We start from the raw sequence: 23,528 nt of genomic DNA on the forward strand, positions 1-23,528 counted from the left end.
CCCACGGCCAATCAGAACGCGCGCACCGAGGGGGCGCGGCCACGGCTAAGCAGCCCCGCCCCACCCTCGCTTCCGCCAGGGTGGTGAAACCAGTGAAACTTTCCCAGAGTTCCTCCGAGCTCTCGGGGACCCGTGGAGGTGCCGTGGTGGGCCTGGAGCTGGCTACGGCTTGGTGAAGAAGAGGCGGTGAATCCGGACGCGCGAGGCCCCACCCCATCCCCGAGGGCCACGGCTCCGGCGGGCTCCTTCACCGGTGTCTCGTGGGCGCGGAGCTGCCATCCAGCGGGCCCCAATCGGGGGCCCTCACGAGTGCGGGCACCCCTCTAACCACATCCGCTTGCGGCGGTCAGAGCCAGAGCGGACACCTCCCGGCGGGTTCGACGGCAGCTCCACCACTACCTAATGTTTCACCCAAAATGAAACCAGCGGAGGTGGCAGCCTTGGAACGAGTCGCACTTCGTCGAACACGACTACGCCCGCACCTAGAGCGCGCGTTCACAGCGACCCAGGAGGCGAGTTGTTTGTAGGTGCACTAACCTGGCGGCGCAGAGAACCGCGGCCTCCCCACCACCACCACCGGTGCAGGATAGCACGGGAGACTCGGTCACCTCGCCTGGCCCCGGTGGCCATGGAGGCGCCCAGGGACCTGAAACGGCTCTGCAGGCTGGTGCAAGAAGACCGGCTGTGCGCCCTGCGGGAGGAGCTGCAGGTAGAGGGCCGTGCCGGCTGCCGGGGGCCAGCCGGGGACACGCTGCTTCACTGCGCTGCGCGCCACGGGCGTCGGGACATCTTAGCCTATCTGACCGAGGCCTGGGACATGGACATCGAGGCTGCCAACCGAGACTACAAGCGGCCTCTGCACGAAGCTGCCTCCATGGGCCACCGGGATTGCGTGCGGTACTTGCTGGGCCGAGGAGCCGCGGTCGACTGCCTTAAGAAGTCTGACTGGTAGGTGGTGTAAGAATGAGACGGTACTAGGTGTGCAGGCTTTATTAGAGGAGAAAGACCTGCCGGGGCACTCCTCTGGGAGAAGTGCACCGAAACAGACCCTGAGGCAAACATTTATTAAGGTGGGGAGAGCTTTGAGCAAGTGTGCGTTGAGTCAGCAATTCTGGTGTGCGCCCTTCTGCAGTCCTACCATTTCGGCTTCCTGGAACGCTTCTCCTCGGGGCAGCTGACCAGCTTCCTAGAACTGTTCTGCTTCAGGGGTGATAGTAAGTAAGCAAGGGTGGGGTCAGATAGACAAGCGGAACAGCAATAGGGCAGTTGGAAGTTCTGGTGAATTCATGTATCTATCAGGTGGCGGGAGATCCAAAGACACCCCTTTCCCCTTTTCCGCAGAATCGTAAATTCCCATATATTGTACTTTGCCTCTACAGCATAGCTTCTCAGCTTTCCCCATTAGGGCACATTGTTCCTACCTTTGGGGTCAACTGTTTGGTCCAAGCAGTTGCTTCTTTCATAAAATAGAGAACAGTACAGAATATGATCAAACAAAGAATTGTCTGTACTACATATAACAACCCAGAATACAGAGTTCTTCTGGGATCATCTAGGTAAATTACTTCACCAATGGCATTGATTTAACTTTTTATTTTGAAATAGTTATAGAGTCACAGAAGGTTACAAAGAAGTGTTCAGGGATTTCCTATGTCCCCTTCCCCTAGGCTCCTCCAAAGTTAACATCTTACACAGTTACATTACAGTAACAGAACTAAGAAATTAACGTTGCTGCAATCAAACTACCTATTCACATTTTACCAGATTATAGGTATGTGGTATTCTCTGTGATTTTTTCATGAATAGCCTTGCATAACTACCTACATAGTCAATGCACTCACTTATGGCTTCACACAAACCAGTTGCATTTTGTTAGACTGACACTGTTTTTAGTACTCCCTGTATCTGGCTTGGTAGAGGTATGAACATGGTGAAATTCATAACATAATGAAGTTCTTACCTGCAAGTAATTCCTGTTGTGATATAAATAGGAAACACAGCAGGCAGCCGTATACTAATTAAATTGCATTTTTGCCAGCTGTGGAGGGGAGTAGGCCTGGTTGTGTTTTGAGGGTTACACTTAGGCTGTGACTAAGCACAAGACTGCTTTCCTTGTGCTGCTGGTAAAATTGATCTAAAGATAGTACCTAGTGTCATAGACCTCAGAAACTTCTCAAAGCAATTCTTATTCCTTTTTTTATTTTTTAGAGAGTGGAGTACAGACAGGGACAAACAGGAAGAGAGAGAGATGAGAAGCATAAACTCTTCATTGTGCCACCTTAGTTGTTCATTGATTGCTTTCTCATATGTGCCTTGAAGGGATGGGGGCTTCCAGCCAAGCCAGCAACCCCTTGCTCAAGCCAGTGACCATGGGGTCATGTCTATGATCCCTCACTCAAGCTGGAGACCCAGTGCTCAAGCTGGTGAGCCCACACTCAAGCCATGGACCTTTCAAACCTGGGTCCTCAGAGTCCCTGGCTGAAGCTCTATCCACTACGCTATCACCTGGTCAGGCAAAGCAATTCTTCAGGTAAGGAAACAACCTCAAAACAGAAAGAAAAAACAACCACTAAAAGGATGAGATTCATTTAATTATGTATTTGGGATGTATGTAGTCACAGTGGGACCGTTTTGCCCATTCTCACTTTTTTGGCTTTCTGAAATACCTTCCCTGCCTTGTTCAAGATTCATTACCTCTGTAAAGTTCTTTAAGATTCCAGCCTTACCTGACCAGGTGGTGGCACAGTGGATAGAGCCTCATCAGACTATGCACGGGCTCATCCAGCTTGAGCACAGGTTCATCAGCATGAGCACAGAGTCGCTGGCTTGAGCATGGGATCATAGACATGACCTTGAGGCTTGAGCATGGGATTATAGACATGACCTCATGGCTTGAGCCCAAGGTCACTGGCTTGAGCAAGGGGTCACTCGCTCTGCTGGAGCATCCCACCCCCCCGTCAAAGCACATATGAGAAAGCAATCAATGAACAACTAAGGTGCCGCAGTGAAGAAATGTTTCTCTTCTCTCTCCTTTCCTGTCTGTCCCTATATGTCCCTCTCTCTGTCTCTGTCAAAAAAAAAACAGAAAAGATTCCAGCCTTGCCTGTGATGGCACAGTGGATAGAGCACCAACTTGGGATGCTGAGGACCCTAGTTCAAAACCCCAAGGTTGACAGCTTGAGCATAAGCTCACCAACTTGAGTGTGGGGTTACCAGTTTGAGTGCAGGATCATCAAAATGATCCTAAGGTCACTGGCTTGAGCACAGGGTCACTGGCTTGACTTGAGCCCCCCAGTCAAGGCACATATGAGATGCAATCAATGAACAACTAAAGTGAGGCAACTACAAGTTGATGTTTCTCATCTCTCTCCTCCCTCCCTCTCTCCCTTGCTGTCTCTCTCTTTCACTCAGTAAACTAAAAATAAATAAAAATTAAAATATTCCAGCTTTATTTATCTGGGTTTTTTCCTTTTAATTTCTCATTTACTATTACTACTACGTAATTTTCCCTCCCCCCAAAAAAGTAATGTTGGTAATTAACGAACATAGCAATCTTAGAAGATAAATCTTAGATGAAACCTTAGAGATCCAAGTATAGTGAGCTCCCACTGTATGCCAGACACAGGTTCTAACCCTGGGAGTGAGGAGGTAAACAAGACCTGCCCCAGCTTTTCAGAAATTATAGCACCTTGTTTTGCACACAAAAAACCCTAAAACTTGTGGAAACGAAATGGCTTGCCCCAAGTCACTTATGTAGCAGAAGAGGAAGGCTAGAGCTACCATGCTTGATAAAAATGTAGTTCACGCTCATAGTTGTGGACACAATCAGTTCAGAAACTTAATGTAATCACACTGTTTCACTGTATGCTCTTATGGCTAGATGCTGTGTCAAATGCTCTTTTTAAACCCCTTTTCAGCACAATGTAATTAATAAATGGTCTCTAACTAAAGTGAATGGGATAAGTCCAGTAGAGCAGTGATCCCCAGCCCCTGGGCCGCAGACCGGTACAGGTCTGTGGGCCATTTGGTACCGGTCCGCAGAGAAAGATTAAATAACTTACATTATTTCCGTTTTATTTATATTTAAGTCTGAATGATGTTTTATTTTTTTAAAATGACCAGATTCCCTCTGTTACATCCATCTAAGACTCACTCTTGGCGTGTGATACTCACTCTCGGTCACGTAATACATTTATCCATCCCACTCTAAAGGCCGGTCCGTGAAAATATTTTCTGACATTAAACTGGTCCGTGGCCCAAAAAAGGTTGGGGACCACTGCAGTAGAGTACCAGTTATACAATGCTCTTCAGGACAAGCTTGATGGTTTAGATGAGCTCTGTCCCAATTTAGTGCTATACAGTAAACTAGCTCAGAAGCAGCTTTGCTTCTCACTCAGTATTCCCCTCCTGGAGACACATCTATATCACAATCATTTTCCCTTTGTTATTTCACCCAGAGTCCTCAGGGCAGTCAGAGAAGTTCTGGTTTTTCTGCCTTCCAGACCACTGAATCCCCTAGGTTTTTCATTTTGCCAAGGATGTACAGTTTTTCTAAAGACCTGGTCACACCCTTCTAATGTCTCAGCTGCCCTTCCATCTAACAGCTTGTTCTGTTTGGCCTTAGGACTCCTCTGATGATGGCTTGCACAAGGAAGAATCTTGAGGTGATCCAGGACCTTGTGGAGCATGGTGCAAATCCACTTTTGAAGAACAAAGATGGCTGGAACAGCTTCCACATTGCCAGCCGAGAAGGAGACCCTTCAACCCTCCAGTACTTGCTCACTGTCTGCCCAGATGCCTGGAAGACAGAGAGCAGAACTGGCAGAACTCCTCTGCACACAGCAGGTATAGCCCGAGCTCTGCAGGGATGTGAGCACGTGTGCGCAGCCTGCCTCCCCAGCACTGGAGAATGCTATCAAGCTGAAGAGTTTTGGAAAATAGAGACCAGGGAATAAGAGCAGCCTTGGGATATTTTGGCATACACTTAGTTTCTAAAGCTAATGTCACTTGGCACTTACCATGTTCTTCTTTCTGATATTCGTTCAATTTTCATGCATATCAGCCTTGCTTTCCCCAGCTAGATGGCAAGCTGGTTCTGTTCCAAAAGCCTTTGACCTTGGGCAAGGAACTTAGTCTCCTGAACAAGTTTTCTCATCAGCAAGAAAATGATGATAATGATCCCCATATTACAAGGCTGTTACTGTGTTGTTAGTACAGTACTTGACACAGGAGCAGAGAACTGGCAGCTGCTGTTTTTATGATCATTTTCACAGTCTTTATTATTAAAGGCAGGGAGGAAAACAGTCGGTTTTTTAAATAACCTCAACCATACCTACTGCAGTACTATCTGTTTAAATATATATAGGTGCTTATAATTAAATAAATACCTGGGCCTGAGTGTATTTGACTTATCTAGTGATAATATCAAATAGAAATTTGGGGTATAGTTTCATTGTTTTGAGTAATTATTCTTAATTCTATATTATCTATTTGTAGATTATTTTAAATTAATAAAAAGCAAAAATGCTGTGTCATAAGATATAGTAGATATATTAATGAGCTCAAGAGTCCAGATCAAGAAATTTAGAAAATAATGTTAAGCCTTCTAGAGAGTGCATTGAATTAGAATATAGGGCTTTTAGTTTATCAAAAATCAATACCTGTGACATGAAATAGTTTAGGAAATATGCATATAATTGTTCTAGCCACAGTGGGTGGGTAAGGACCAAGGAATACTTTCTAAAACTTTGCAGGTGAGCCTGACCTGTGATGGCGCAGTGGATAAAGCGTTGACCTAGAGCTCTGAGATTGCCAGTTCACAACCCTTGGCTTGCCTGGTCAAGGCACATATGGGAGCTGATGCTTCCTGCTCCTCCCGCCTCTTTCTATCTCTCTATCTTCTCTAAAATGAATAAATGCCTGACCTGTGGTGGCGCAGTGGATAAAGCGTCAACCTGGAAATGCTGAGGTCGCCGGTTCGAAACCCTGGGCTTGCCTGGTCAAGGCACATATGGGAATTGATGCTTCTAGCTCCTCCCCCCTTCTCTCTCTCTGTCTCTCTCTCCTCTCTCTCCCTCTCTGTCTCTCTCCCTCTCTCTCTCCTCTCTAAAATGAATAAATAAAATTTAAAAAAAAATTTTTTAATAATAAAATGAATAAATAAAATCTTTTTAAAAAATCCTTTAAAAAGAAAATTTTCCAGGTGAGAAAACATTTTCTCTACTTACAAAGTATTTGACTAGCTCCCCTGCTCTTCTGGAGAAACAGCACCCAGTCATTTACACAAAATGGTGGGCACAGATAGTCAGAAATCTATTTATTTATTTATTTTGTATCTTTCTTAAGTGAAAAGGGGAGACAGACAGACTCCCGCATGCACCCAACCGGGATCCACCTGGCATGCCCACTAGGGGGCTATGCTCTGCCTATCTGGGGAGTCGTTCTGCTGCAACCAGAGCCATTCTAGTGCCTGAGGTGGAGGCCATGGAGGCATCCTCAGCACCCAGGGCCAACTTTGCTCCCATGGAGCCTTGGCGACAGGAGGGGAAGAGAAAGATAGAAAGGAGAGAGGGAAGGGTGGAGAAGCAGGTGGGTGCTTCTGCTGTGTGCCCTGACCGGAAATCGAACCGAGGACTTCCATACATGGGGCAATGCTCTACCGCTGAGCCAACTGGCCAGGGCCAAAAATCTTTATTATTAGCTATAATTATTTTAATAGAGTTAAATTCCTGGTTATTTTGTTATGGGTTACTTTTTAAATTGACTTTTAGAGAGAGGACAGAAAGAGAGAGAGACATCAATTTTGTGTTTCCAGTTTTCATGCCATCATTGGTTGACTCTTGTATGTGCTATGACTGGGGACCAAACCCCCAACCTTGGCATGTTAGGACAGTGTTCTAACCGACGAAGCTACCCGGCTAGGGCCCATCATAGATTACTGTTAAAATGTTTTACATTATTGCTTGGGCTGTCACAAACCAGCGTGACTCATAATTTTGCAGGGCTTGAGTGGGAATGGCAGAGGATTAGAAAATAAGCACAGAAAGAAAAAGGGGGATCAGGAGGCCTCCTTTAAACTGATGACCAACAAAAAAACGAGCCTGCATCCCAGAACACTTTATTTATAGTGCAGAGAGCAAATCCATTTGCAAAACAAAGAGAGCTTAGATACAAAGTCACATTTCTGAAGCAAACCAAGAATTCTCCCAAGTGCAGAAAACCCTTCACCATGTGTAACATCTTACCTTCACAAAACAAAGGGTAAAAAGAACACTGCCTCTAGTCTCTTTGAGGGACATGGGGGTGGGACAAGTAGAAATAATCAGCATCATAGCTAACAAGGAGGTGTGGGGAAAGGCGTGTAAATTGCCTTTACCAACTTAATAATCAGAGATTGTGGGGAAGAGCTTAGCCTTTAGCAACCTAATCAAGCAAGTGAGGTGGGGGGATGGGCAGCAAGGACCTTGTCAGCTTACTGCCAGTCCCCCACACCTCTGTCCCCCACAAATCTAAACTGTCTCTTGCAGCCAGGTTCCAATACTAGGCAAAAACGGCCTGGCCCAACACAAAAGTGAGTAGATAAGTTTAGGATTGAAAATTTGCTGTTAAAGATCTCGTAGCCTGACCAGGTAGTGGCGCAGTGGATAGAGCATTGGACTAGGACACGGAGGACCCAGGTTCAAAACCCTGAAGTCGCTGGCTTGAGTGCGGGCTCATCTGGCTTGAGCACTGACTCACCAGCTTGTCCTCAGGGTTGCTGGCTTGAGCATGGGATCATAGACATGACCCCACGGTCACTGGCTTGAGCAAGGGGTCACTTGCTCTGCTGGAGTTCCCTGGTCAAGGCACATATGAGAATGCAATTACTGAACAACCAAGGTGCTACAACAAAGATTTGATGCTTCTCATCTCTCTCCCTTCCTGTCTGTTTGTCCCTATCTGTCCCTCTCTCTGCTCTCTCTTGAAAAAAAAAAAGAAAAGATAATCAGTTTTGGCTATGACCTGTTCAGTAAAAGCATCATTCTCTACCAATTATCTAGCTAAATTTTTATTTGTGTGCCTAATTTAATTACTTGTTCCTGTAAGCCATAACTAAAAATGTGGGACAGAGACTAGTGCCAGAAGGAAAGAAGCATTTTATATGTGCACCTAAAAGCTCTAATTCTCAACTCTCTTCTCTCAGCAATGCACGGCTGTTTAGAGGCAGTAAAGGTGCTTCTTCAGAGGTAAGAACAAAAGAGCAAATTAAGGGAGATATTTTCTAATTATGACCATTAATATTGATGCTATGTAAAGAGCTTGAGGGAATTATTCAGAGAGCAGCTAAGGTACCAAAGGAGAAATGAACAAAGGACATAACACAGGTAATTCAAAAAACATGAAACAAAAATAACTAACAGACATGAGAGAAAGTCATTTGTTTGTTCATACAACAAATATTCATCTATTTTTTCATTACCTGTTGTGAATTGTACCAGATACAACAGAAACAAGGCCATGTGGTTTCCCTCTCATGGAAATCACAAATACTGCACAAATCATGTGAGTCTGGTGACCATTACAAGGAATTGCAGGATCTCTACAGGAACATATGACAGAAAGACTCAGCTTGGCTTTGGAGTAAGGAATCTCAGCCCCAGTGATATTTAAGCTGTGACCTAAAAAAGGCTGAGAGGGGAAGGCAAGGGAGCATTCCAGACAGAAGAAACAGGAGCCAGAAATGCTCAGAGCCACAAAAAAGCATAGTGCATGTAAGAAACTGAAAGAAGTTCAGTATGTGCTGAAGCCTACAGTGAAGAGAATGGCATGGGGAGAGGCTGGAGAGGAAGGCCAGGTTTCAATCAGGTGGGACACTGTAGATCTTGGTTTATTCTAAGCATATAAGATACCATTGAAGGGTTTTAAGCAGGGGTTGGGTTATAAGTTTGCAGTTTTTGAAGATCCTCTGGGTTGCAAAATAGAGAGTAGATTGGAGGGGGGGAGCAAGGGTGAGTGCTGTGAAAGCTGGTTATGGAGGCTATTGTAGGTAAACAGGAGAGGAATCACGGTAGCTGGACTAAGAAGCTGACAGTAGGATGAAGAAGAAGATTTGGAGATACTTTAGATCTAGGTTAATAATCCAGTAAAGTGAATGAGGGAGAAGGAAAAATCAAGGATGACTTTCAGGTTTCTCACTTAAGCAACTGGTGAGGGTGCTGGTGTCATTTTCTGAGGTAGAGAGCAGTGGAGGAGGAGCAGGTGTTGTGGGAGAAGATGACAGTTTCACTCTTGGACATGTTGAGTGACATATACCTGTGAAACATCTAAGCAAAGCATCAAGGGGTCAGTTAGAGACACAGATACAAAACCCAAAGGACAGGTGTGGGCTGAGATACAAATGTGGGACTCATCAATATAGAAATGATAATTGAATCCATAAGAGTGGAAGAGATTACCTGAGGAGACAGTGTTTAGTAAGAAGAGAGGAGCCCTGTCTGGATGGTTTGGTTGATTGGAGCATTGTCCTGAGATGCAGAGGTGGCTGGTTCGATTCTTGGCTGGGGTATATACAGAAACATTGATGTTTCTGTCTCTCTCCCCCTTCTTTTCTCTGAATTCAATTAAAAAAATAAAGAAAAGAATAGAAAAAATGACCAAAAAAATTTTAAATAAAAATAAAGAGAGAAGGCTTAATGCAGTGCCCTGAAAGCATTGCTTATGTTTAGGGCGTGCCTAGTATAAATTGAAACATACTTGGTTGTCTACAAATTTATAAATATTCATTCATTGAGTGAACATTTTTAAGGACCTCTTATGTGTAAGATGCTGGGTGGTAAACAAAACAAACAGCCCTTTTCCTAACAGCCTATAGGCTGGTTTGGAAGCCAAGTATAGACAATCATAGAAATACCATTATCCTACTTCACCTATACAAAAGACTTATGGTAATACCTGCTTTCACGAACCAAAAGAAATTCAAAGAAGTTTCACTTCTATGAAAAAAACTGTTACTGTACTAACGTAAATCTTTCATAAGTGAAGTGGCATATATAGTGCAGACTTTCAAAAAGCTGGAGACAGTCATTGCTTTATATTATTTTGGCTTACAGAAGTGTTCATAAAAATACTCTATTTTGGCCCTGGCTGGTAGCTCAGTGGATACACCATTGGCCCAGAGTATGGACATCCTGGGTTCAATTCCCAGTCAAGGCACACAGAAAAAGTGACCATCTGCTTCTCCTCCCCCTTCCCTTTCTCTCCCTCTTCCCCTCCAGCAGCCAGTGGCTTGATTGGTTCAAGCATGGCCCTGGGTGCTGAGGATAGCTTAGTTAGTCTGAGTGGGTCAGCTTCAGGCACTAAAAATAGCTTGGTACTCAATCATTGGCCCCAGATGGGATTGCCAGGTGAATCCCAGTCAGGATGTATATGGGAGTCAACCTCACTATCTCCCCTCCTCTCACCTAAAAAATAAAAAGCTCTACTTTCAGATAACAGGGGAAGCCTGTAATATTATAAAGAAAAAGTGTACAGCCTGACCAGGCGGTGGCACAGTGGGTAGAGCATCGGATTGGGATGCCGAAGACCCAGGTTCGAGACCCTGAGGTCGCCAGCTTGAGCCCAAGGTCGTTGGCTTGAGCAAAAGGTCATTCAGTCTGCTGTAGCACGCCCCCCCCCCTGTCAAGGCACATATTAGAAAGCAGTCAATGAACAACTAAGGCAGGGGTCCCCAAACTACAGCCCGCAGGCTGCATGTGGCCTCCTGAAGCCATTTATCCGGCCCCCGCCGCACTTCCGGAAGGGGCACCTCTTTCATTGGTGGTCAGTGAGAGGAGTACTCCTGGAGTACTATATGTGGTGGTGCGGCAAAGTGCAGCGTTGCTCACATACAGTACTACTTCCGGTGACACAGGACACACGTCCTCCAATGGTCTGAGGGACAGTGAACTGGCCCCCTCTGTAAAAAGTTTGGGGACCCCTGAACTAAGATGCTGCAACGAAGAATTGATGCTTCTCATCTCTCTCCCTTCTTGTCTGTCTGTCGCTATCTGTCCCTCTCTGACTCGCTCTCTGTCACACACAAAGAAAAAGTGTACAGTGGTTTGCAGAAGCAAAGGTACTGTTGATGCAGGAGAGAAACAGGCCACTGTGAGGTCACATTGAAGCTGTGATTTGAAGGATGAGTTGGAGTTTGTCAAGTGAAGAATGGAGAGATAATGTTCTAAGCAGAGCGCATCAACAAGTGAAAAGGCAGTAAAGAGCTGGGCAAATGAATGAGCAGAAAATGGCAGGATTATGAGGAAGGTAGGACAAGAGGGGGGTAGAACAGAGAAGACAATAAGACAAGTAGGCCCATGAAGAAGGTAGGAACAGAAGGTGATTGGACTAGTGATTGTGAGACTGAGAAGATAGGAAGTTGAAGATAGAAATGGAGAAAGGGGAGGTGGGATGGAAAAGAAGATAGGACAAAAGGAAGGTAGCACGAAGAAGGTGACAGGGCAGGTAGGTTGGTGAAGAAGGTAGGAACAGAAGAAGGTGGGACCGAGAAGAAGATAGGACAGATGGGAAGTGGCACTAAGAAGATGGTAGTACAGGCAGGACCAGGAAATAAGCAGGACCTAGAAGAAAGGACAGCCAGGAAGCAGGTAGCTTGCAGTAAGCACAGAGCAGTGGGTATGTGGGCAAGAGAAACCTAGAGAGGTGAGTTTGTGCCACATTATCTTGACCACTAGAGGTTATGTTGAAGTTTCAGATTTTGTGCTTTGTTTTTGGGAATTATGTAGTTCAATATTTTTTTTTTAATTTTTTTTTTAATTCATTTTTAGAGAGGAGAGAGAGAGGGAGAAAGAGAGACAGAGAGGGAGAGAGAGACAGAGAGAGAGGAGGGGGGAGGAGCAGGAAGCATCAACTCCCATATGTGCCTTGACCAGGCAAGCCCAGGGTTTCGAACCAGCGACCTCAGCATTTCCAGGTCGACGCTTTATCCACTGCACCACCACAGGTCAGGCTAGTTCAATATTTTTAACAGCGGCCATATCCAAATTGCCAGTATAAAGATTATTCTGGTAGCTATGAGAATGAATTAAGGCAGAAGTCAAGGTAAGAAAAATGGTTAGGAGGCTATTGAGTATTGACTTGATCCTAAGGGGTAAAAGTGGAGATAGACTGACCTCTGGTGGCGCAGTGGATAAAGCATCAACCTGGAAATGCTGAGGTTGCCGGTTCGAAACCCTGGGCTTGCCTGGTCAAGGCACATATGAGAGTTGATACTTCCAGCTCTTCCCCTCTTCTCTCTCTCCCTCCTCCCCTCTCTAAAAAAATGAATAAATAAAATCCTTTTTTTAAAAAAGTAGAGATAGAAAGATATAGTAAAAAAAATATTTTGAATGTAGAATGAAGAGGTTTTGATAATAGATCGGTTATGAGGGCCTAAAGCAGTGGTAGTCAACCTGGTCCCTCCCGCCCACTAGTGGGCGTTCCAGCTTTCATGGTGGGCGGTAGCGGAGCAACCAAAGTATAAATAAAAAGATAAATTTAACTATAGTAAGTTGTTTTATAAAGATTTATTCCTCCAAGCTTAGCGAAAATCCAACATAAAGTACTTGGTAAGTAATTATTATTATATGCTTTAACTTGCTGTAACTCTGCTTTATAAATTTTATAAAGTAAAGTTACTTCCCTACTTTATAAATCACCATTACTGTGGAACCGGTGGGTGGTTAGAAAATTTTACTACTAACAGAGATACAAAAGTGGGCGGTAGGTATAAAAAGGTTGACTACACCTGGCCTAAAGGATGACTTCAGGGCTTCTGGCATGAGAAGCTGGAGAGATGATAGTCCCTAACATGGGATGACGAAGGTTAGAGGGAACCACATTTGCTAGGGAAATTTACGTGCTGCTGAAGAGCTAAGTTCTGGTATTGAGATGGAGGAAAGAGGGAGAGTGCTCCAGATTTCCACAGACCATTTGTAGGTCATGTAATTTACTACAGGTGGCCAAGAGCCAACTGTTCATTGGGTTTGAAATGGTGGCTTTTCTCAGCTCTGTTATTTTGGGTTTGGGCTCTAGGTGTCAGTATGAACCAGACTGCAGAGACAGGTGTGGCCTCACACCCTTTATGGATGCAATTCAGTGTGGGCATATCAACATAGCCAGGCTGCTCCTTGAAAAACATAAGGTACAGCAATGGTTTGGTTTTATTCCTTTGGTTTTTCCTGTAAGCTTTAGGTCACAGAATGAACAGAAATCATAGTTATTCAGATCTTGGGTTCAAATTCCAGTGCTGTCACAGTCAGCCTGTGAGACCCCTTTGACCTCTTTAAGCATTAGTTTTTCCATCTGTAAAATGGTGACAAACTTAACTTCTGCAGGGGGTTGCTCTAAGGATTAAATAATATATACATAGGCCCTGGCTGGTGGCTCAGTGGATAGAGCCTGGCGTATGGACATCCCAGGTTCAGTTCTCAATCAGGGCACACAGGAGAAGCGACCATCTGCTTTTCTCCCCCTCCTCTCCCCCCTCTCTCCCTCTTCTCCTCCTGCAGCCAGTGGCTTGATTGGTTTGAGCATCGGCCCCAGGCACTGAGGACAGCTCTGTTGGTCCAAATGTGTCAGCTTCTGGTGCTAAAAATAACTCCTTTGCGAGCATCAGCCCTGGTAGAGAAGCATGTGGGAATCTATCTCTCCTCCTCTCACCCAAATAAGTAAATATATATACATAAAGCAATTAGCAAAGTAACATTTTAATAAATAGCTCTTTTATGGTAACAACAACAAACTCCCCACTGACTACACTTTGGGCACACTTTAGAGCATTGACTCTTTCCATTTTTTGTTTGTTTTAGAGTCCTTTAAGAATCTGACAAAAGCTGTATAACATTAGCCCAGAAAAATGTATATAGGCAGCAAAGCTTAACTAAAATGTTAGAAGGTCCATGTGCCCAAGTTTCTCTGCTTCTTATTTTTGTTCTTGTCTCTCCCCAATCTACTAGGCTTGCATTTCTGCTGAGGATTCTCTGGGTGCCCAGGCCATACACAGGGCAGCAGTCACTGGGCAGAATGACGCCATCCAATTCTTGGTTTCAGAACTTGGCATTGATGTAGATCTGAGAACAACGTTAACCCACCTCACAGCACTTCATTGTGCAGCTAAGGTTAGTTTCTTTTCACAGGTTGTCCCTTAGGCTTGCTTTGCTCCAGTCTTATTTCTTTGACTCCATCTCTGTGGAAGAAAGAAGTTGCTCGTGATATGCTCCTGAAATGGTCATGATTCTGAAGCCCAATGTCCCTTTAAATAGAAACCTGCCTTTATTTGTTGCTAGATAAAAACTGCAAACACCCTTTATTCCATATATAATGCCTGAACTTTGTGTTTCCTCCCACACTTCAGAATGGTGTTATCGATGATAAAGTGACCAACTAAGGTGCTGCAACTATGAGTTGATGTTTCTCATCTCTCTCTCTCTTCCTGTCTGTCTGTCTGTTCCTCTCTCTTGCTCGCTACTGGCCAGTGGTGCAGTAGATAGAACATCCCAGAGTGCCGAGATCGACAGCTCAACCCAAAGGTTGGCTGCACAACTAAGTGGAACAATGAGTTGATGCTTCTCTCTCTCTCTCTCTCTCTCTCTCTCTCACTCCTTGTCCTCCCCTTTTCTCTCAAAAAAGAAAAGTGTTATTTGAAACTATAAAAATCCACTGTATTAAATTCCTGGCTTTCGGTCCTTATGGTAGATTTCAGAAGTTAAAATTAACTGAGGCGGCCTGACCTGTGGTGGCGCAGTGGATAAAGCATCAACCTGGAAATGCTGAGGTCGCCGGTTCGAAGCCCTGGGCTTGCCTGGTCAAGGCACGTATGGGAGTTGATGCTTCCAGCTCCTCCCCTCTTCTCTCTCTCTGTCTCTGTCTCCTCTCTCTCCCTCTTTGTCTCTCTCTCCTCTCTAAAAATAAATAAAAATAAATAAATTTGTTCTTTAAAAAAAAAAAAAAAAAAATTAACTGAGGCAAGCAAATTGCACTTCCTAACGTCTCCTGGCATCACCTACATTTCATAATGTATAAAATATTAATGCATCCAAAACATTTTCACTACAAAAGTAGCTGTTTGCTTACATCTGCCCAGTTTAAATACTAGGAGTCTTTTGGTTATTATCTTTAACATAATGGCTACTTGCCTTGTTTTTCTAGCAACAAGAATAAATGTTTTCTAGTGAACTGTACACTCTTGTCTGCATTTCCCTATGAGAAAGTGCACAGATAAATGAGGGTGGGCTAAGAGTATGATCTGTGACCGCAGTCGGGAAAGCTAGTGGGTCCACCCGTAGGAAGGTTGAACCTACAACTTGATTTTAGTCTCACTGCATATTAACAGCCTAGCTGGCTACACAGAAAGTTTGTAAGTTGCCTCATAAATGATAATGCCAGCTATAATGAGAGTCCCATCCAGGAAAGGTGGTCATCTTTTCTAATGTATCTCAGCCCAAAGATTTTAGGAAAGAGTTTCTGCTTGGGAGAATTTGGAATTGTGTGTTCTGTTTAAATCACAGTATTTATACTCATCACACTGAAGGAAACCCAACTGTATTAGTCAATACTTTGGCTTACAAAGTTGACCATCTATATTCTAATAACTGAGTCTCACCAAAACCTATCTTTAATGATTTGATTTATACTGGAATTTGAGAGTCATGTAATGAGTTTTCCTTTAGATCTGAAAATACAGTTTTAGCAGTTGAGTATTTTAGAAAAATAACCCAATATATATATTAGAGTTTATGTTTAAAGGTCCTTGTCACAGTGATAATGAGTTTATTTCTACCCTCAGGAAGGCCATGTGAGCACAGTTCAGACACTCATATCCTTGGGTGCTGACATCCACTCTAAAGATGAAAGAAATCGATCAGGTATGACTTCCGTGTGCCTTGAAAAATTATTAGTTAACAGAATGTGACCAATACATGGATTCATAAAAACATCAGCAACCTTTCCTTAAAATAACATCTCTGTTTGCAAAGCTGTAGAACTATTGCTGTTATCATGGCAGTGATGACAACTACTACTCATTACTACTGCTGTTATTATTATTGTTTTATTATTTTAAACTGTACCAATATATGTGACATAAAAGCACTTTCTGTATTCATGCTGCCACCAGCTATCTGGGTATTCTATAGACCAGGTGTCCCCAAACTACGGCCCACGGGCCGCATGCGGCCCCCTGAGGCCATTTATCCGGCCCTGCCGCACTTCCGGAATGGGCACCTCTTTCATTAGTGGTCAGTGAGAGGAGCACTGTATGTGGTGGCCCTCCAACGGTCTGAGGGACAGTGAACTGGCCCCCTGTGTAAAAAGTTTGGGGACCCCTGTTATAGACTCTTCATAAGTCATTTCTCTTTGAAGTGTACTTATTAACTAATCATTACAATTTTCTCAATGTAGGGCTGAGAAGTATATTTTCAGAGCTAATTTTTTGGAATAAACCCCTTTGATTATAGTCCCAATACACAAAGGTTGTGGGTTCAATCCCCAGTCAGGGCACATACAGGAACAGATTAATATTTCTGTCTGTCTCTCCCTTCCTCTCTCTAAAATCGGTAAATAAATTCTCTTTTTAAATTTATAAATTTCAGTAACATTCTCTGTGTCAGTGGCCATCCTTCACGAGTTTAGTGGGAGCTTCATGATGCTTCAAAGACTCAAAGACAAATACTGGATTTTAGACCACAGAGGATGGTCACTAAGTCCAGGGACACAGACTTTCTCCTAAAGATGGGAGCAGAAGCCAGAGTCCCATTAGTGCTAATTTTTAACCAGAAAGGAAGATTTGTTGGCCATTTTTCTTTCTGTCCCATCCTTATTTATGGTGATATTTTTACTTACACAGAGATGTCACAAAACTTAGTCTCCTTTTTCTGATAAGGTTGCTTTGTTGCTTTAGCCAAGTGTCTTGAATCCTGTCAGGTTGGTCTTGTTATTTTTAAGCCATTTCCAACCCAACCAGGTTAAAAGGAAAACTAATATTTTGATCTAATGTAGGCAAAGTCATGTAAATGAATTAGGGAAATATTAAACCTGTAGAACTGAAATAATTAACATTTCTGTTAGGAGCAGCCTATTGCTTTGGGGGTCATGCACTAAATTCGTGTGATTTCTGTCTCTGTTCAGCCCTGCACCTGGCCTGCGCGGGTCAGCATGTGGCCTGCGTCGAGTTTCTTCTGCAGTCTGGGCTGAGGGACTCTCCAGATGTCACGGGCACCCTGGCTCAGCGCAGACATCCTTCAGTGCTTCAACCACAGCAAGACGGCATAAGGGTGTTTCTAAACAAAGACAGTAAAACTCATGGCAACTTATAACCCGCCGCTTAAGTTATTACCAGGTTCAGTGAAATGATAGCAGTGACCTCTGCCCTTCCTCCCCTGCACTCTCCACTGCAGCTGAGATTCCAGAGGCTGTGGATGCTGGCCTCCTAGGTGGAGGATGGACACACTCAAAATCTTTCCTCACCTGCATTTCATTTTGTAGCCTTCAAGTAGACTTAGATGATGTTTATGAAGTCAATGTCTATGTTCCCTAGAAAAGCATGTAGTGTGTATGAATATAATATAGTATACATACTTTTATATATATATTTGTATACATATATGTGAAATGTTTTATAGTAAGTACTATGTGGTAAGGCAATAATAATATAGTATTAAAAATATAACAAATTGCTGTTAGATTGAGCCATAAGTAATTGGCCTGTTTACTTTGCTTCATAGGCATTTTCTTGATTATTACAATGGTTTAATTTGGCTTTGTAGCCAGGAAAGAAGTGCTTATGATCTGTTTTATTACACAGACATAAGTTAGCAAGGAACTAGTGATAATGAAAACATTTCTATATCCTAAGCACTCACTGCTAGTTGAGCTGTTTTGATTTTGAGGTTATTACTTTTTTTATATTAGACAAGTTCTGTATTGACTCCCTTAGGGTCATAAATAAACCTAAAATATGCATCTTAAGATATTTTCAAAAATGAGACTCAAAAACATAGATAAAAGTGAAGTGATTACCAGGGGAGGGGAGTAAAGAGGGACAAATATACGGTGACAGAAAATGATTTGACTTTGCGTAATGGGCCCACAACACAATCAACAGTTCAAATGCTATAGAGCTGTTTACCTGAAACCTATGTACTCTTATTGATCAATGTCGCCCCATTAAATATAATTTTCTAAATAAATTTTTTAAAGATATTTTCAGCCTGACCAGGCAATGGCATAGTGCAGGGGTCCCCAAACTTTTTACACAGGGGGCCAGTTCACTGTCCCTCAGACCATTGGAGGGCCAGACTATTAAAAAAACTATGAACAAATCCCTATGCACACTGCACATCTTCTTGTAAAGTAAAAAAACAAAACGGGAACAAATACAATATTTAAAATAAAGAACAAGTAAATTTAAATCAACATACTGACCAGTATATCAATGGGAACTATGGGCCTGCTTTGGCTAATGAGATGGTCAATGTTCGGTTCCATATTTGTCACTGCTAGCCGTAAGAAGTGATATGACGCGCTTCCCTAGCCGTGACTCGTGCATCCCGCGTCACCGGAAGTAGTACTGTACATGAGCAACACCACGCTTTGCAGCACCGCCACATACAGTACTCCACATACACTGACCACCAATGAAAGAGGTGCCCCTTCCAGAAGTGCAGCGGAGGCCGGATAAATGGCCTCAGGGGGCCGCATGTGGCCCGCGGGCCATAGTTTGGGGACCTCTGGCGTAGTGGATAGAGTGCCAGCCTGGGACACAGAGGAACCAAGTTCAAAACCCCAGGGTCACTGATTTGAGCGCAGACTCATCCAGGTTGAGCACAGATGGAGTCACTGACTTGAGCATGGAATCATAGGCATGACCCCATGGTAAACTGGATTGAGCCAGGGGTCACTGGCTCGGCTGGAGCCCCCTTGTCAAGGCACATATGAGAAGGCAATCGGTTAACAACTAAGGTGCTGCAAAGAAAAATTGATGCTTCTCATCTCTCTCCTGTCCATCTATCCTTCTCTCTTGTCTCTCTGTTTCTCTCCTGTGTGCTCACTAAATATATATATATATATATATATATATATATATATATTTTTTTTTTTTTTTTTTTTTTTTTTTTTTTTTTTTTCCTCAGAACTTTTCTATTACCTCAGTTGAGGAATGGGGTTTGTTGTTGAAGCCCACATGTCACACTTCCTGTCCTATGCCATATGCCACAAAAGCCTGTAACTGAAGGAATAAACACTTGAAGTTGTAACTTTTAAAAAATTCATAGCAATTTATACATATTGAAAATAGGATGAATACTCAGGCATTTGGATCTTTTTCCTTTCTTCTTTTCCAAGTGAGAGGAGGGGAAATAAAGAGACAGACTCCCACATGTGCCCTGACCAGGAGCCACCCAGCAACCCCCATCTAGAGCCAGTTCTCTGCCCATCTGGGACCATGCTCACAAGCAAACTATTTTTAGCACCTGAGGCAGAAGTGCCACAGAGCCATCCTTAGTGCCCAGGACTAATGTGCTCAAACTAATCAAGCCATGGCTGCGGGAGGGGAAAAGAGAGAAGGGGAGAGAAAAGGGAGGGGTAAAGAAGCAGATGGTCGCTTCTGCAGTGTGCCCTCACTGAGACATCCACATGCTGGGCCGACACTCTACCACTGAGCCAACCAGCCAGGATTTGGTCATTTTAATTGCAGAGGATAGTAATTAGTCCAAGTCAATCTGTTGAAAGATCAAATGTATCCATCACAAATGCAACCTAGTCCTATAGAGTTTGTCACAACCCAGCTATTCTCAGCTGTGATGGGCTGTGTGAACAACCAGAAATTCCAATATAATATAATAATAATCTTACTGTAATGATGTATTAAGAAAGCTGATAATAATTAGTATTATTCCCTACTTCCAGTTATAGGTACTTTTCGTACTTCTTTGGGTCTTTATTTAAAAGTTACCTCAACAAATCCATGGCTTGGTTGGTTGGAGCATTGTCCTGATGTGCGGAGGTTATGGGTTCAATCCCTCGTCAGGGCACAAACAGAAACAGGTTGGTGTTTCTCTCTCTCTCCCTTCCTCTCTAAAAAAAAATCAATAAATGAATTTACTTTAAAAAGTCACCTCAATGAGGCCCTCCTAAGCCACCCAATCTAAAATTTTGTTCTCTCCAGCATTTTATATCTCCTTACCTTAGGAGATACAAAATCTCCTTTGCAATTTATTGAATACCACTATCTTTTTTTTCTCCTTTGCATTTACCACTATCAAGTATACTATACATTTTGAGTTCTTTGTTTTGTCTTTTGTCTGTTTCCCCACTGGAATGTCAGCTTCTTGGACAGGGCTTTTGTGTCTCTTGTTTACTTACTAAGGCTACGAGCCCAGAACAGAGCCTGGCACTTAGTAAGGTTTGAAATTACACATGGTGAGGAAGTAAATGATAACAATCCATGTTTCTTTAACACTTACTATATCCTAGATACTGTGCCGAGCACCTTACCTTGATGGTCTCATTTTATCCCTTGGCCCTTGCATGATGCGGCCCCTCCTAATTACTACTTCATCCCAAGCATGTTTTGTCTCCCAGGCTTCTTTTTTTTTTTTTTTTTTAAGATTTTATTTATTCATTTTAGAGAGGAGAGAGAGAGAGAGAGAGATGGGGGGGGTACCAGGAAGCATCAACTCCCATATGTGCCTTGACCAGGCAAGCCCAGGGTTTTGAACCAGCGACCTTAGCATTCCAGGTCGATGCTTTAGCCACTGTACCACCACAGGTCAGGCTCACCCAGGCTTCTTTAAAGAGACTGCTCATTTCCATCAACTCATAGGCACTGTTCAGCCCACTGTCATATGGCTTCCTAGCTACTATTCTGCAGGTTTTTCTGTTAGGTACCAGTGACTTCCCAATTGCCAAATCAGGTAATATAGTTTTAGCCCTCATATTACTGATCCTTTCAGTTCAGTTACTCATCGCTCCACTGTCTGGAAGCTTGCTCATGTCACCACCAATAGCACTCTGTGGGGATTTTTTTTCTGACTTTTCCTTTTTCCTCTCCATCAGGAGCACCTCTTTCAGGGCCTGTCGTGTAAACGCTAGTGTGCCTGCTTCTGTTTTCAGCTCCCTGTTATCCTTATCTTGTGTAATGTCCTGAACCATCTCATCTATTCTCCTCATTTCACCAGCACCCTAATAATGGTGACACTCCAGTCTCTAATCTTTGTTTTCCACTGCCTGCTGTATGCTTTTTATATAGACATTGTAAGGCTATTCCACACTCAATTTATTCAAAACCTAGGTTTTCCCTTAACTTGCTACATGTGTGCCTATGTTCACTGTATAACTCGATGATACTACAGACCACCCTGTTACCCATGTGTAAATCAGGAACCTGTTCTGCTTGCTCCAGCAGGAAGCCCCACTCAGTCTATTCTGTGCCAGCCCTACCAAGACTCCTCGGGTCAAGCCCTCAGACTTGGTCCAGGTCGCTACTGCAGCAGCCTCCTAACTTCCTCCTGCTCCCAGTCTTGTTCTCTTTAAATCTGTCCTCCACACAGCTCTGAGTTCCCACTCAAGTGACCAAAGGCATTGACTGCTGTGAGTAACTCACTGAGTCTCTCCTCCAGAGAACACACATGCGCACTTACCAGAGTTCAGTGCCTTAACCAAGAGTCACTTCCTCAGAGCACCTGATCCACTGTGACTGTTCCTGAGATTGATCAGGCAGAAGTCCTGGAAGAAAATACAAATTGGTAAGAATTGTAAACATATAAAAAGCTTCCAGACAGTGGGAGAGATGAATATCTGAACTGAAAGGATCATTTTAGCCAGGATTTGACATCTATTAATTACCAAAATAATTATAGAATAAAGTATTTAGAAGACAAAAATAGAAAGGGGATTCAAAATGGAAAAGAAATGAGAACTGAATGTTTAAGGAGCTCAGGCAACACGATAGAGAGGGTCAGGCACCGAGTTCAACTTGACCATGGCATTGCTGGCGTTCACCAACAGGTGGCAGACCAGAGAAATGTCCCTTTTATTCTCCCAGATTGTTTTTAAGGCTCATTGTACAATACAGAACAAGTAATGGAGAAAACAAAAATAAACTATAATTCTACTACTCAGAAGTCACCACTCTTTTTTTCCTCTTAGTCTTTTAAGTGCATATTATTGAGATGAGTACTATATATACAGTTTTTTTCTAACTCTATACAGTATTGCAAAGATATCCTAATACTTTCCAAAACTTCATGAACTTTTCTTTCAATTTCTCCCTAGTACTACACTACATTATTGTCCATATTTTATGTTGTCATTTTTGGGGTTTTGTTTTATTTTAAGGCAAGCATGTAGAGGGTGAGGACTGAAGAAAGGCTGTTGGATCCTGTCCCCAACTGAGCAAGGGGTTGGGGAGACCATAGGACTTGCGCAGTCCTGTGCTCTTTGGATGCATTGAGTAGTGAGGTAAAGGAATACATAAGAAGCTCTTTTGACATCATAATTAATAAGGAGACCAATTGTTCTCCTTTAGGGAAGACAGTCCTTCTTTTGTAAGGTCCATCCTCCCTCGATAAGTGTCCTCCTACCTGTCCTCCTTTTGATATTGGAAGACTAATCTGTAAATGTCCATATTTGATTGATGCAGAGTCAATCCATTGCGTGTGATGTGACATATTTGTATTTGACATGACGATTCATCAAGGACCAGTACAGTGCGGCGAGACGTGATTATGAGACGCATGCGCTCCGCTCGGGAGACCTTGACAGAGCGTGTGATATATCGAACGCGCAAATGCCTTTGTGTGCTTCTTACTGAAACACAACATGGCACAGACGACATTGTAGACTCACAATTATTTTTTTCTCAGCGAATATTCAATCTTAAGTAAGCACAATTTATGCTTAATTTGTTATCTATTTATTAATTTCCAAATACATATTTTATTTACAAGTATTTTCCCAAAATTTGAGTTTTAAAGTAGAAATCTAACCTCAAACCATATCTATTAATACCACATTTTGATTAATAGTTGCATAAAACAGACGTTTTTTAATTAAAAAATGATAAATACACCTGAATATCACTCCAAATTAGTGGTTTCGTTTGATACCTGTATTTAGTTTTGTTATTTTAGCTTCCGGAAAATTTGCCTACCATGATGGAACGTTTTCAATTCCTAATGTGCTTACATTGTTTGTGTAGCTCTATGTTTCATTTTTAATTTTTAATTTCATTTAAGGGATGGAAAAATCAAAAAAGAGAAAATGCCATTTTAATGATAAATTGAAAAAGGAATTTCCATTCCTCATATCAAAGAAAGATATCATTGTTTTCTGCAATATTTGCAGCAGAGAATTTTGTATTGCAGTTGGGGGCAGAGCAGCAATAACAAAACACTTGACCACCAACTAACATAAACAGTCATTAGATGCATCAGCTTCCAGTTGTAAAGTAACAAGTTTTTAAAACTTCAAATTATTCTGAAGATGAAAAACAGTTGGCTGCAATGGAGGGAACATTT

The 23,528-nt window shown here is 43.0% G+C and overlaps 1 protein-coding gene across 1 annotated transcript; it reads left to right on the forward strand.

Moving 5' to 3' along the window:
* The first annotated feature begins 88 nt into the window (after positions 1-88).
* ANKRD16 (ankyrin repeat domain 16) lies at positions 89-19,058 on the forward strand. Its single transcript, XM_066232541.1, is given in 8 exon segments — positions 89-948; positions 4,625-4,845; positions 8,183-8,225; positions 13,048-13,156; positions 13,971-14,132; positions 15,800-15,878; positions 17,140-17,239; positions 17,241-19,058. Coding segments are annotated over 8 exon segments (1,077 nt in total). The 5' UTR covers positions 89-628; the 3' UTR covers positions 17,284-19,058.
* The last annotated feature ends 4,470 nt before the right edge of the window (positions 19,059-23,528 follow it).

Source organism: Saccopteryx bilineata, chromosome 5 (genome assembly GCF_036850765.1).
Source record: "Saccopteryx bilineata isolate mSacBil1 chromosome 5, mSacBil1_pri_phased_curated, whole genome shotgun sequence".
Lineage (NCBI taxonomy): Eukaryota > Metazoa > Chordata > Mammalia > Chiroptera > Emballonuridae > Saccopteryx > Saccopteryx bilineata.